Source organism: Salmo salar, chromosome ssa11 (assembly GCF_905237065.1).
Source record: "Salmo salar chromosome ssa11, Ssal_v3.1, whole genome shotgun sequence".
NCBI lineage: Eukaryota > Metazoa > Chordata > Actinopteri > Salmoniformes > Salmonidae > Salmo > Salmo salar.
In genome coordinates, this window is record NC_059452.1 from 19,151,422 (window position 1) to 19,165,374 (window position 13,953).

Consider the following 13,953-nt stretch of genomic DNA (forward strand, 5'->3'; position numbering starts at 1 on the left):
GGCTCGCCAGCCCACAAACACCCAATTTAGTCCTCAGCCTATCACTTAATTACTAAATCCTCCCTAATGCCTATTGGCAGGCAGTGGGCTCACTCCAAGCGGCGGGACGGCTGACTGAACAGGAGACCTTTGGCAAGGTGCTGGTTAAGACGCTCCCATCCCTCTTCTCCTGGCCAGTTAAACATCTGATTTCACAAGAGGGCCCCGACCTGGAATGATCTGCCTATCGAGCAGCCGGAGCACACACTGCCCAGATGGACAGGGGGAGGAGGGGGAGAGCGGGGGGGGCAGCGTGCCAAGGGTCACAAAGCCAAAACACTTTTCTCTCTTTTTCTCAGCCACTAAGATACAGACAAGATTGAGAGAGTGTGTGAGGCACAGTGGGTTTTTAAACACATTTAACATCAGATGGGTGTTTGTTTCACAGGCATTATTTAGAGTGATTGTTTGAGAGGCTTGTCTGTTATAAAGACACTGTGGCCTTACTGACCAAAAGGTTCAGTTTGGATCTAAATGGGAATAAGTAAATACTCAAGTCACTGTTGAACTAATGGCACAGTGAAATGTAAAGGATTGGGGTTAAAGACAGGTTCATGACATGCTGTGTGCTTGGCGGTAGAGGGCTGCAGGTCCCAACAGACATCATTGAGTCATGGTCGGCATTTTTCATCCTGCATTCATCACTCATCAGACATACAACTTTGGGATTAATTTTTATGAATCTTTCCAAGGAAATTAACTTAAATATGATTAGGCTATAGTTTACTACACTGCCTAGTAATAAATATTGATCACCCATATTATTTTGTCTCTGTCTGAAAATCGTCCCGATCCTAAAAGGTAGGCTATTAAACGTAGCTCAAGAGAAAATGCAAGTGTCCTCTCGCTCTCCAACTCTGCTCTCTTCAAACTACGTCTAACATATTGGCTGATATAGCCCAGTAATACTGATAGCCTAATATAATGGAGAATGTGAGGATCTCTGGTAATTTAACCTATTTCTCGGTTATTTTTGCGCATTCTGATATTGACTATAGAGCGCAAAATTGCTAGGACCATGGCTAGCAAACTAGCTGCATCACATACGCCTAAAATAACATTGCGGGACGGCGGTTGGGTTCGGGACCAGTTTTTACGGGAGCGGGTGGGAGTTAGACAGAAAGCCAGCGGGAGTAGGTAGGTGCGGTATGAAAAGCTGTGGGTGCGGGTGGGCATGAATAAATCAGTCATGCGCAGACCTCTACTTGGAGTCAGATAGAGACAGACAGTCAGAGTGCTTTAGGGAACCCAAAGCCCTGTAGAGTACCTGTAGCCCTGCAGCTCATGTTCTGTGGTGTGGAGTCTCTCCTTTAAGGTGCGTAGCTCTGCCTGTAGCTTCCTCTGGGCCTGCTCTGCCCTCACCACCTCTGCCACCCGCTCTGCCAGGTGTTCCTGTGTCCGATGCTGCCCCGCCTCCACCAGCAACACCTTCTCCTCCTGACGAGCCAGCTCCTGGGCTGAGACACAGACACAAACATAGACACATAACATATTCAGATCATTTACTATCAACAACGCTATTATATTACATATCTTATCTGTTATCTTGTGTGTTGATTTGCCCTTCTTCATCCATGCATGTTCTGTTATTGCTTATTTTGATGGTCCCTCTGAGTGCATATGCATATGTTAGTATGCATGTGTGAGTGTGAGTGAGTGTGTGTGTCAGACAAAAGGCCCCAGGCTGTGAATTGATGGGCTGTTTCATTGCTGGCTAGCTGCTGAGGCTTCTGGGGCAGGCAGGACGTAAACAGGTGACCATCTCAGACTGCTCATTAAGGTCAGCCCTAGAGGCTGCACTGCTGCTGCTGCCACTACAACCATGTCACTCTCCTCTTTCTCCCCTTCCCTCCTTCCATCAGCATCACTCTCATTCCTTCTTCCTCATGCCTCTTCTGCTTTTAACTGTTTTTAGAACCTATTCTCCACCAAGGAAGGAGAGAGAGACAAACAGACAGACAAAGAGACAAAGCAAGATAGAGAAATAGGGAGAGAGAAAGAGCTACAAATGTACCTGACTACACTCTGAAACACGAGCACCTTTATAGACACCAGTCACCCAGCTCACCCCCCAGGACTGTGTCCTCCTCCTACCCGTGTCCCTGCAGCGTCCCTGGGCCTCCTTTAGTTCCTCCCTGAGGGTCATCAGCTGGGTCCTGAGAGAGCCACACTCGGCCTCTCTCTGCTGTCCTTCCCTCCTGGCCCTCTGGACGTCAGCCTCCAGGCCCCTGGCTGCAGCCGCCTGCCGCTCCACCTCCACAGCTCGACTCCTCAGAGTCTCCCGGGCCTCCAGCAGGTCAGCCTCCGAACGCCTCAGGAGGTTATCCCTCTTCTGCACCGCCTTTGAGGGAAAAGAGGGAAGGCTCAGTCATAGTGTGTGTGTGAACATAAACTCCTGTGTGTGTGTATCTTCTTACCCAGAGTGTTCCATTTATGTGTGTGTGCGTGTTTTCCACTTCCTGAAGTTCTGAGTGAGTATGTCAGTGAGTGAGTAGGTGTATGTAAGCTCTTTCTATCCTATCCTCCAGGTATGTTGGAGGTGAGGGGGCCTGGCCTGGCATCATGCCACAGTGTGTACCTGCTGTCTCTTGGCACACTGGGTGTGGGCGGCCTGCAGGTCCTGCTCCAGCCTGGCAGCCCTCTGCTCTTGAGCTCCCACCTCCTCCAGCCTGCGCTGGTCCTCCATCATGGCCTCTGCCTGGAGCTGCCTCCCATTCTCTTGCAGCCGCAGCACCTCTGCAGCACACACAGTACACCGTAAACACACACACACACACACACACACACACACACACACACACACACACACACACACACACACACACACACACACACACACACACTATGCAGTAAAAAATAAACCCTTTATGTATTCTATCGTAAACACAAAGTTATTGGTTGAGTTGTGTCATGCCCTCCACACCTGCCACAGTGCTGTCTTTGAGCTGGGTGAGTCTGGACACCTCCTCTCTCAGCTGACGAACCTCCGACTGGCACACACTGAGGTCCTGGCTGCCCTGGGCACACTGCTCCACGGCCTGGGAGAATGCCTACACACACGCGCACGCACGAGCACACACACGCACCTATGACTATGCCTGAGGGGACCGGAGGACCCCCCCAGGACATCTCCACACCTGCTCAAGCGCGTTCAGTGAAGCGCCTGCCCCTAATTTGGCATTTCCACCATGATGGCATGAGTATCAGTGTGTGGAGGAAGTGTCCTGTGTTAGGGGAGCACCTATCTGACAGGTGTCACATCCAATCTGCTCAGACCTACTGATGTTTTAACTATTCAATTAACCAGCCAACTGCACTGTGTGGCTGCCATGACATATTTACCTAAGATAACTTGTGTGTGTGTGTTGAGCGCAGGCAGCTGACAGGTCAACATGTCACATTCACTCTTCCTCCAGTAGAGTGTGTGTGTATGTGTGCCAGTCATCTCCCCAGTGCTCTCAGACCCTACCAAGCCAAAGCCAACAGCTTTGAGTGAAATATGTACGTAAACATTAAGTTACAAAAAAAGTAGAATTCAGCCATGTTGCGGAGGGAAGATCCTGCCATCTCCCCCTTCATCTCAGTCCATTAAAATAACGAGTTGTCACCAGGCTCTGGTTTCACTACCCCCTGACGCTGACACCCGTCAAGACAAATCTAGATTTCATGGCCACTTACAGATGTATAAATAGTCAAACGAGGTGCTCTAACCATCTATAAAACGCAGCTAAAAGGTTGCCAGAAGATGGCGGGCATCGTGGGTAATCAATCTGGGCTGAGTCGGAGTGGAGCGGGGAGCGGTGGCTGCGTGCGTTGGGAGCAGGGCAGTAAATCACGTCAGCGCAGTGCGGGCGCTCCTCTGACACGCCAGCCACTCCAGCTGACACTGGGCCTGCTTGACAGCCTGATGGATCGCCCCACTACACTGCATTAAAGGCAAACGGGCACACGCACGCTGACATAACAAACAATTAGTCACCGCGGCCGTTATGGACCTTGGTTGGTGTGGGTCAGGGTCTGTCTGGCGATGGCAGCTCTGACTTCCTGTCTAGGGTCAGTTTAAAGCCAGGGTTGGAATACACAGAACTACAGTGAACTTACTGAACATACAATAGGACCAAACTTCTAACTATAGTTGATGAGTGAAGTTTTAAAGACAATGACTTTCTCTGGTCACTGTGATTTCACTGGCCACAGTGACTGGTTGTGTTAGCAGGACTCCAGCATGAAGAGGTGAAGTGTCCTGCCCTACTGTACCTGTTGTAGTTCCTGGATGCGGCAGAGCTGCGAGTCGTAGTCTGAGTCAGAGTGGATGTGAGTGGCTCTGTAGACAGAGAAATCAGCTTGGCTCTTCACCACACTCTCCTCCTGTTCCTCCACCTGAGAGAGGCACACAGGAACAAACAGAGTGCACAGATATATCTGTTGACAGACCGGTACAGAACCACTGTCATGCGGTTGACTTTAGTAGGTCTCTCCTCCCATTTCCTTCCTTCCTGTGTTGTGTAGTTGAGTGGTGAGAGGTAGAGACAGAAGGGACTGGCTGGATCTCTGTGAGACTATGGTTGAAGGGCAGACTGCATGGGGTCCTGCTGTCTGACTGTGGGTGAGGCAGGCTGGGGGTCACTATGAGACTGTAAGTTTGGGGCTGAGGTACTGGGTGAGTTCACACTAATGAAGCAGACAGGCAAACAGGACGTTTCCCCTCAGTCGCCCCATCTGGAAGCTGTGCTGGGCCTGACGGCTAGTGACTGGAGCACATTCTGCTTCTCACAGATGAGTCGGTCTGTCTGAGGCGCACGCACGCACGCACGCACGCACGCACGCACGCACGCACGCACGCACGCACGCACGCACACACACACACACACACACACACACAAAATGTCCTATCAGGTTTCGGTGGTTTGTCAGGATGACTTTGTGCTGCTGCACTTATAAAACACTCCCAAATGGCCTGTAAGTTTATGAGGATAATATATCTGAATATGATGTTCCTCTCATTACCCACTGTTGTTGTTTGTTGTCTATGTTTTCCAGACAGCCTTCACTGCAGCGTGTCTGTAGTGTTCATAAAGCCAGGGGCCGTTACAGGCAGGATGAAGATGGAGTGAGAGGTGGTGAAATCAGCTAGTTGTATTGATGTCTCACAGCAGACTCAGAGCGATCGGCTCATTAAATGAAATCAGACTCTCTCTCTCTCTCTCTACCTCCCTCTCTCACACAGACATACACACACCCCAGTTTCCAGACAACACATGTAAACTTGGGAAAGAGGTAAAGAAACATTGGTGTGAAAAAATACCTTGGCAGGAAGTGATCACTTAAAAGGTATGCAGGTCAACACTCACTCACGCACACACACCACACACACACCACGGGTTAGAGATAGAGACTGATGAACCGAGCGGGTGGTATGTTGCGCTGTGTGCTCTAAGGACCCAGCTGAGGACGGGAGAGATCAATACTGTGTGTGTGTGTGTGTGTGTGTGTGCGATTGAGAGCCTCTGTGTTGCTAATGGAGCGCTGCTGTGTGGGAGGGGGTGTTGTTAGGGACTCAGGTGGTGTGTGTGTGTGTGTGTGTGTGGGGGGGTATACAGTGGAGAGGGAAGGCCTTGGTTACAGCAGTGGAGAGGGGAGGGTGAGAGTTGGAGGTGATGGGAACAACGCCTCCATTGTGGGCTCACAGGAGGTAAGCGCCCCCCTGCATCTCCAGCCACCTCCACACACATTAAACGCTGAGCTCCACTGGGCACGGCCGCCATTATTTCAGACACATATCGCATCCCCAGCATGATTTTCCACTTTGCTTCTTCCGTGCATGGAACTGTCAACCACCCCGTGTCTCACACACACATGCATGCACACAACCACACACACCCAAACAAGTCCAAACATCGAACCTTCCTCTCCACTGCTCTGCCCATGTAATCCAGTCTTCCCCTCCTCTCTGCTTCCTCCTGCCAGCCATTAACGGCTGTGCTCTGTGCTGTGCTCTGTGCTGTACTCTGTGCTGTCCAGGGTGCTCACACTGCCTGTGTTTTCTCATTGTGTTTCCTCCTGTATGGGGGCCATGACGCCGATCAATAGGAATCAGTGAAAACACTTCCACAGGTCCCTAGACCCTCTGACTCCCAGTGTGATGTACCCTGTCGGACTCCACCCGTTTACAGATCAGGAGCAGAGATGGAGCCTTACCTACAGAGGTGTGGCGAGACAACTGACCTGCATGTAGCTTCACTCACCTGAGAGGCCAGTTGGGTATACTACAGTGCTAGTACTACTTGACTGGCTTTGACTTAGCCGCATGACTGGCACTGTTCCAGGTAGCAGGGGTAGTGAGCAGGATGAGCGGGCCTGACTGTGTAGGGGAAACCACTGAGTGGACTAGTAGATTAATCTATGTTTGTAGTGGAAAGGGAGTGATAAGCACAGTGTGACCGGGTTTGCGGACGAGTCTGTCATTGGGAAGCTACAGCCCTGTGGATGAGGCTCGGCCTGACTGACTGATCCACTGACCGATCTGCCTGACTGACTGGCTGGCCTAACTGGTGAGACTGACTGTCTGTCTGACCTGTCGTCTCAATGCAGCGGTGCTGTCTCTCATAGTGCTGATGACCATCTCACACTCCTGGCTGTGTTTGCGGCTGTCCTCCAGGTCTCTCTGGGTGTCTCGGAGGTGCTGGCTCAGGGCACTCAGGGCATCATCCCCGCTCTCCAGCTGGGCACTGTGGGCCTTCAGCTCCCCCTGCAACACCACCGCCTGGGCACACAGATGCAGCACATGCTCGTCCCGCTCCACCACCTGGGACACAGGGACACACAGGCAGGCACACAAACACACATATAAACAAGACATGCTATTAACACTCATAAATCAGGCCTAGAGATGTACGCAAGAACAACTCCTGGCAACATGGGTATAAACAGCAGAGATAAAACCACAACACATGGAGTGCTTGGGGCTATATGGTTCTTTCTGCATTTTTGTCCAAATGGAGTTATTGACAGCCTTGTTCTGTTCAATGTTCTCTACCTATAGAGTACTCTAAATACCCCAATTCATGATGTTGTGTAAAAAAAGATATACTACATAAAAATTGCTGACACCGTTCAAACCAATGAGGGTTTGTAAGTAACTTTAACACCAATTATCTTAGAATCATCTTCTAGCAGACAGAACCTCTAGCAGACAGAACCTCTAGCAGGTAGAACCTCTAGCAGGTAGAACCTCTAGCAGACAGAACCTCTAGCAGGTAGAACCTCTAGCAGACAGAACCTCTAGCAGGTAGAACCTCTAGCAGGTAGAACCTCTAGCAGACAGAACCTCTAGCAGACAGAACCTCTAGCAGATAGAACCTCTAGCAGATAGAACCTCTAGCAGGTAGAACCTTTAGCAGATAGAACCTCTAGCAGATAGAACCTCTAGCAGACAGAACCTCTAGCAGACAGAACCTCTAGCAGTTAGAACCTCTAGCAGTTAGAACCTCTAGCAGACAGAACCTCTAGCAGACAGAACCTCTAGCAGATAGAACCTCTAGCAGATAGAACCTCTAGCAGACAGAATCTCTAGCAGATAGAACCTCTATCAGGTAGAACCTCTATCAGGTAGAACCTCTAGCAGACAGAACCTCTAGCAGACAGAACCTCTAGCAGATAGAAGCGCTAGCAGATAGAAGCTCTAGCAGTTAGAACCTCTAGCAGTTAGAACCTCTAGCAGATAGAACCTCTAGCAGACAGAACCTCTAGCAGACAGAACCTCTAGCAGACAGAACCTCTAGCAGATAGAAGCTCTAGCAGACAGAACCTCTAGCAGATAGAACCTCTAGCAGACAGAACCTCTAGCAGATAGAAGCTCTAGCAGATAGAAGCTCTAGCAGACAGAACCTCTAGCAGACAGAACCTCTAGCAGATAGAAGCTCTAGCAGATAGAACCTCTAGCAGACAGAACCTCTAGCAGATAGAACCTCTAGCAGACAGAACCTCTAGCAGATAGAACCTCTAGCAGATAGAAGCTCTGGCAGACAGAACCTCTAGCAGACAGAACCTCTAGCAGATAGAAGCTCTAGCAGACAGAACCTCTAGCAGACAGAACCTCTAGCAGACAGAACCTCTAGCAGATAGAAGCTCTAGCAGACAGAACCTCTAGCAGATAGAACCTCTAGCAGATAGAAGCTCTAGCAGATAGAAGCTCTAGCAGACAGAACCTCTAGCAGATAGAAGCTCTAGCAGACAGAAGCTCTAGCAGACAGAACCTCTAGCAGACAGAACCTCTAGCAGATAGAAGCTCTAGCAGATAGAAGCTCTAGCAGATAGAAGCTCTAGCAGACAGAACCTCTAGCAGATAGAAGCTCTAGCAGACAGAACCTCTAGCAGACAGAACCTCTAGCAGATAGAAGCTCTAGCAGACAGAACCTCTAGCAGACAGAACCTCTAGCAGATAGAAGCTCTGGCAGACAGAACCTCTAGCAGATAGAAGCTCTAGCAGATAGAAGCTCTAGCAGATAGAACCTCTAGCAGACAGAACCTCTAGCAGATAGAAGCTCTAGCAGACAGAACCTCTAGCAGACAGAACCTCTAGCAGACAGAAGCTCTAGCAGACAGAACCTCTAGCAGACAGAACCTCTAGCAGACAGAACCTCTAGCAGATAGAAGCTCTAGCAGACAGAACCTCTAGCAGATAGAACCTCTAGCAGACAGAACCTCTAGCAGATAGAACCTCTAGCAGATAGAACCTCTAGCAGATAGAACCTCTAGCAGACAGAACCTCTAGCAGATAGAACCTCTAGCAGATAGAACCTCTAGCAGATAGAAGCTCTAGCAGACAGAACCTCTAGCAGACAGAACCTCTAGCAGATAGAAGCTCTAGCAGACAGAACCTCTAGCAGACAGAACCTCTAGCAGATAGAAGCTCTAGCAGACAGAACCTCTAGCAGACAGAACCTCTAGCAGACAGAACCTCTAGCAGATAGAAGCTCTAGCAGATAGAAGCTCTAGCAGATAGAACCTCTAGCAGACAGAACCTCTAGCAGATAGAAGCTCTAGCAGACAGAACCTCTAGCAGACAGAACCTCTAGCAGATAGAAGCTCTAGCAGACAGAACCTCTAGCAGACAGAACCTCTAGCAGATAGAAGCTCTAGCAGACAGAACCTCTAGCAGATAGAAGCTCTAGCAGATAGAAGCTCTGGAAATACTAGAAAACGCTCCAGTATCAGCTCTCAGTTTTCCTGCAGGGTGAGGATGGCGTGGGAGCTGACCTGAGCCCTGGCTTCCTTCAGGTCCTCGTCCTGGGCCTGTAGAGTGCTGTCCTGCTGGGAGATCTTGGTGAGGCAGGCCTGGTACTTGACCCTGTACAGCTCCAGGGACTGGGTCAGGGGCTGCAGCCTGGTCTCTGTGTCCGCTGCTCTGCTCTCAGCCTCCTGCAGCACAGCCCTCAGCCTGGACAACTCTGCCTCCTGGCCCCGCAGACGGTTCTCCCTATCAGATGCCTGTGGGGGGGACACACTTCAATATGCCTGTATAATGGCTTACATAAACCTGCAATAGGTACAGTACTGAGGGTACTTCACTGCTTATTAAAGTGAAGAGAAATCCATGTTCCTGTCTTTCTGTGTACTGTACTCCTCTCACTCCTCCCACCCACCTCCTCCTCTGCCTGCCTGGTCTGTCTCTGGGTGTGCTCCAGGTCAGAGTGGAGGTGCTTCATGGTTCCTCTACACTGCTGCAGCCTGCCCTGGGTCTCCTGTAGCTCAGCCCTCAGGCCCGACACCTCCTCCTCCCTGCTCTCCTGCTGAGCTCGGGCCTCCACCTGCCACCGCTGCAGCTCCCCACGCAGAACACGCACTGCCCCCTGCTGGTTGTCCCGCTGGAGACAGAGGGTAGTGTCAGTGAGGGAGTGTGTAGGGAGAATGTGTGTGTGTGTGTGTGTGTGTGTTTGTATGTATTTTTATGTGTGTGTGTATGTATGTATGTGTTTGTATTTGTTTGTGTGTGTGTGTGTATATATATATATATGTGTGTGTGTGTGTGTGTGTGTGTGTGTGTGTGTGTGTGTGTGTATGCATACACACATATGGGGGGTGTAGGGGACACACAGACAGAACAGACAGATATGATCCAGTACACTCCTTCAGCCTTCCTTCCTCTCCCTGCAGCTCCACCGAGGCACTTTAATGACACCAGCTCTACATTACATTATTACACTCCAGAGTACAATATCCCAGATGGGATAATATTAGTTTTCCCCTGGCTGATGATGCATTACAAAAGTAAGGAGCACTGTAACAGATGGCTCTCAGGGTAAAAATAATAAATCCCACAGACTTGTAACATGGCTGGGAGACACACACCCACACCCACAAAACACTTCTGTGATTCATCTACTCCTTCGTTCTTACTGACTTCTAAGCCAGAAGAGAGAGAGAGGAAGAGAGAAACACGATTAGTTTGCATTTAACTTACAAACATCATTAAGACCCCAGCACTAATTGTGTTCTTTTAAATGAGTTAAATCTGTTAATGACTCCATCAGTGAGTCCAGTGCATTGATGTCTCGCCGGAAAGGAGGGAGGAAGTGAGAGGATGGACTGAGGCAGTCTGTGACATCACAAACCGTGTAGACACACACAAATATGGAGGTAAAAGATACATGCAGAGAAAAGAGGACAGATGAAGAGGATAAATATAATAATAGTAGTAGGACAGATATAGGGAAGGGGGCTGATGTGGAGAGAGAGAGAGAGAGGGGCTCTAATCCATAATACAGCCTGCCTGCCTGGCCTGCTGCATACATTACTGCATCAATCAGTGCTAAGCTGCAGTGTAATTTTCTAACTCCCTATTTCTCTCCCAACCTCATCACACAGACAACACCCCATGGCTATTTTTGATGAGATTCAGTGCTAGAGAGAGAGGAGGCGAGGGAAGGGGGGGGGGGTGTTTATAGAGCAGCCTCACTCCCTCTCTCTCTCCCTCTCGCAGCTCAACCACTGATTAATTTCCAACTAGATCGCTTGGCTAGCAGTATTATTAGCATAACATTTCCATGGATCAGGCCCTGCAATGAAACCCTTTCATCAAGTCACTTGTCAAACATAAAATTTCAAATCTCATTTTGTTTCTAATATAATTTTCTTACTGGGTGTGTGTGGAAGGCAGCGGGAGCTGGGAAAACGGACAGTGGGGGAGGTGGGGGAGGAGGGTTGTTATGCAGAAGATAAACGGAGTCATCAATCAAAATTAAAAGAGCTCTGGGTTGGTGTTAACCATGGTGTCTGTAGCCGCTTCGACTTTTACACACAAACACACTGGGCCCCCTGCCCAAGGTCAGTGCTCTCAGATCTGTCTGTCTGTCTGTCTGTCTGTCTGTCTGTCTGTCTGTCTGTCTGTCTGTCTGTCTGTCTGTCTGTCTGTCTGTCTGTCTGTCTGTCTGTCTGTCTGTCTGTCTGTCTGTCTGTCTGTCTGTCTGTCTGTAGAGTGGACAGAGGCTGAACTCTCAGCTAAAGACAAAAGAGCAGTCTGACTATCTTATCTTGTGACTGAGGCAGAACAGAACGGCAGGCAGACACCAAACTTAGTCGATCACACAGGTCCACAAACTCAAACAACGCCTTTCACGTCACAACAATGTGACAGCACATGCAATAAATAACGATAAATCTAGCCTTGATTACAAAATGGTCAAAGCTGTCACTATTACAACCCCCAGCCCTAGTTCCAGACTGTACCAGTAATTATGAAAAATAACATAGCAGGGGGGAGTAGGAGGAGGAATGGGGATTTCATTTGAATAAGGATACAGAATCAATGCAATTTAATCAATCTTAGCTAATTAAAATAAATCTATATTGTGAAACAATCAAGGTGCATTAACAAGATTCAAATAAATGAAGGAACTGTGCCAAGAGGCTGCCCATTTCTAATTAAATGATACTAATTGGAATTCCATGGCTGTGTGCTGTGCTGTGCGTTTGTTGATGCCGTGGAGAGAAAGACAGAGGGATGGCTGACTGCCTGCTCCTTTGTCTCTGCTGCTTCTCCTCAACAGCACACATTACTGCACACAACACAGCCACACCATGGGCCATCTCTCACAGTTTGTGTATACAGTGACCTCTGTCATGCCCTGATCTGTTTCACCTGTCATTGTGATTGTCTCCACCCACTTCCAGGTGTCACCCGTTTTCCCCGTTAGTCCCTGGGTACTTATTCCGGTGTTCCCTGTTGGTCTGTTGCCAGTTCGTCTTGTTTTGTCAAGTCAACCAGCATGTTTTTCCCGTGTCGCCTGCTTTTTCTTATCTCTCTTTTGCTAGTCCTCCCGGTTTTGACCCTTGCCTGCCATGACTCTGAACCCACCTGCCTGACCATACTGCCTGCCCTGACCTCGAGCCTGCCTGCCACTCTGTGCCTCCTGGACTCTAACCTTCTCCCTTACCTCACCTCGCTCATCAACTCATCCTTGACCGCTGGCTACGTTCCTTCTGTCTTCAAGAGAGCGAGAGTTGCACCCCTTCTCAAAAAACCTACACTCGATCCCTCCGATGTCAACAACTACAGACCAGTATCCCTTCTTTCTTTTCTCTCAAACTCTTGAGCGTGCCGTCCTTGGCCAGCTCTCTTGCTATCTCTCTCAGAATGACCTTCTTGATCCAAATCAGTAAGGTTTAAAGACTGGTCATTCAACTGAGACTGCTCTTCTCTGTGTCACGGAGGCTCTCCGCACTGCTAAAGCTAACTCCCTCTGCTCTCATGCTCTCATCCTTCTAGACCTATCTGCTGCCTTTGATACTGTGAACCCTCAGATCCTCCTCTCCACCCTCTCCGAGTTGGGCATCTCCGGCGCGGCTCACTCTTGGATTGCGTCCTACCTGACAGGTCGCTCCTACCAGGTGGCGTGACGAGAATCCGTCTCCGCACCACGTGCTCTCACCACTGGTGTCCCCCAGGGCTCAGTTCTAGGCCCTCTCCTATTCTTGCTATACACCAAGTCACTTGGCTCTGTCATATCCTCACATGGTCTCTCCTATCATTGCTACGCAGACGACACAATTCATCTTCTCCTTTCCCCCTTCTGATAACCAGGTGGCGAATCGCATCTCTGCATGTCTGGCAGACATATCAGTGTGGATGACGGATCACCACCTCAAGCTGAACCTCGGCAAGACGGCGCTGCTTTTCCTCCCGGGGAAGGACTGCCCTTTCCATGATCTCGCCATCACGGTTGACAACTCCATTGTGTCCTCCTCCCAGAGTGCTAAGAGCCTTGGCGTGACCCTGGACAACACCCTGTCGTTCTCCGCTAACATTAAGGCGGTGACCCGATCCTGTAGGTTCATGCTCTACAACATTCGCAGAGTACGACCCTGCCTCACACAGGAAGCGGCGCAGGTCCTAATCCAGGCACTTGTCATCTCCCGTCTGGATTACTGCAACTCGCTGTTGGCGGGGCTCCCTGCCTGTGCCATTAAACCCCTACAACTCATCCAGAACACCGCAGCCCGTCTGGTGTTCAACCTTCCCAAGTTCTCTCACGTCACCCCGCTCCTCCGCACACTCCACTGGCTTCCAGTTGAAGCTCGCATCTGCTACAAGACCATGGTGCTTGCCTACGGAGCTGTGAGGGGAACGGCACCTCCGTACCTTCAGGCTCTGATCAGTCCCTACACCCAAAGAAGGGCACTGCGTTCATCCACCACTGGCCTGCTCGCCTCCCTACCTCTGCGGAAGCACAGTTCCCGCTCAGCCCAGTCAAAACTGTTCGCTGCTCTGGCACCCCAATGGTGGAACAAGCTCCTTCACGACGCCAAGACAGCGGAGTCAATCACCACCTTCCGGAGACACCTGAAACCCCACCTCTTTAAGGAATACCTGGGATAGGATTAAGTAATTCTTCTAACCCCCCCCCAAAAAAAAAG

General features: G+C 49.9%; 1 protein-coding gene across 5 annotated transcripts in view; it reads right to left on the reverse strand.

Annotated features, from left to right (window-relative positions):
• pmfbp1 (polyamine modulated factor 1 binding protein 1) overlaps nucleotides 1–13,953 on the reverse strand; it is a 202,490-nt gene that overhangs the window by 17,048 nt on the left and 171,489 nt on the right. For all 5 annotated transcript variants that reach the window (XM_045689148.1, XM_045689147.1, XM_045689149.1 and 2 more), the window contains 8 exons: nucleotides 9,684–9,905; nucleotides 9,298–9,528; nucleotides 6,614–6,844; nucleotides 4,297–4,419; nucleotides 2,963–3,089; nucleotides 2,618–2,775; nucleotides 2,134–2,380; nucleotides 1,307–1,496 (listed from right to left, as the gene is read on the reverse strand). In XM_045689148.1, coding sequence (XP_045545104.1) covers nucleotides 1,307–1,496; nucleotides 2,134–2,380; nucleotides 2,618–2,775; nucleotides 2,963–3,089; nucleotides 4,297–4,419; nucleotides 6,614–6,844; nucleotides 9,298–9,528; nucleotides 9,684–9,905 — 1,529 coding nt within the window. The remainder of the gene's footprint in view (nucleotides 1–1,306; nucleotides 1,497–2,133; nucleotides 2,381–2,617; nucleotides 2,776–2,962; nucleotides 3,090–4,296; nucleotides 4,420–6,613; nucleotides 6,845–9,297; nucleotides 9,529–9,683; nucleotides 9,906–13,953) is intronic.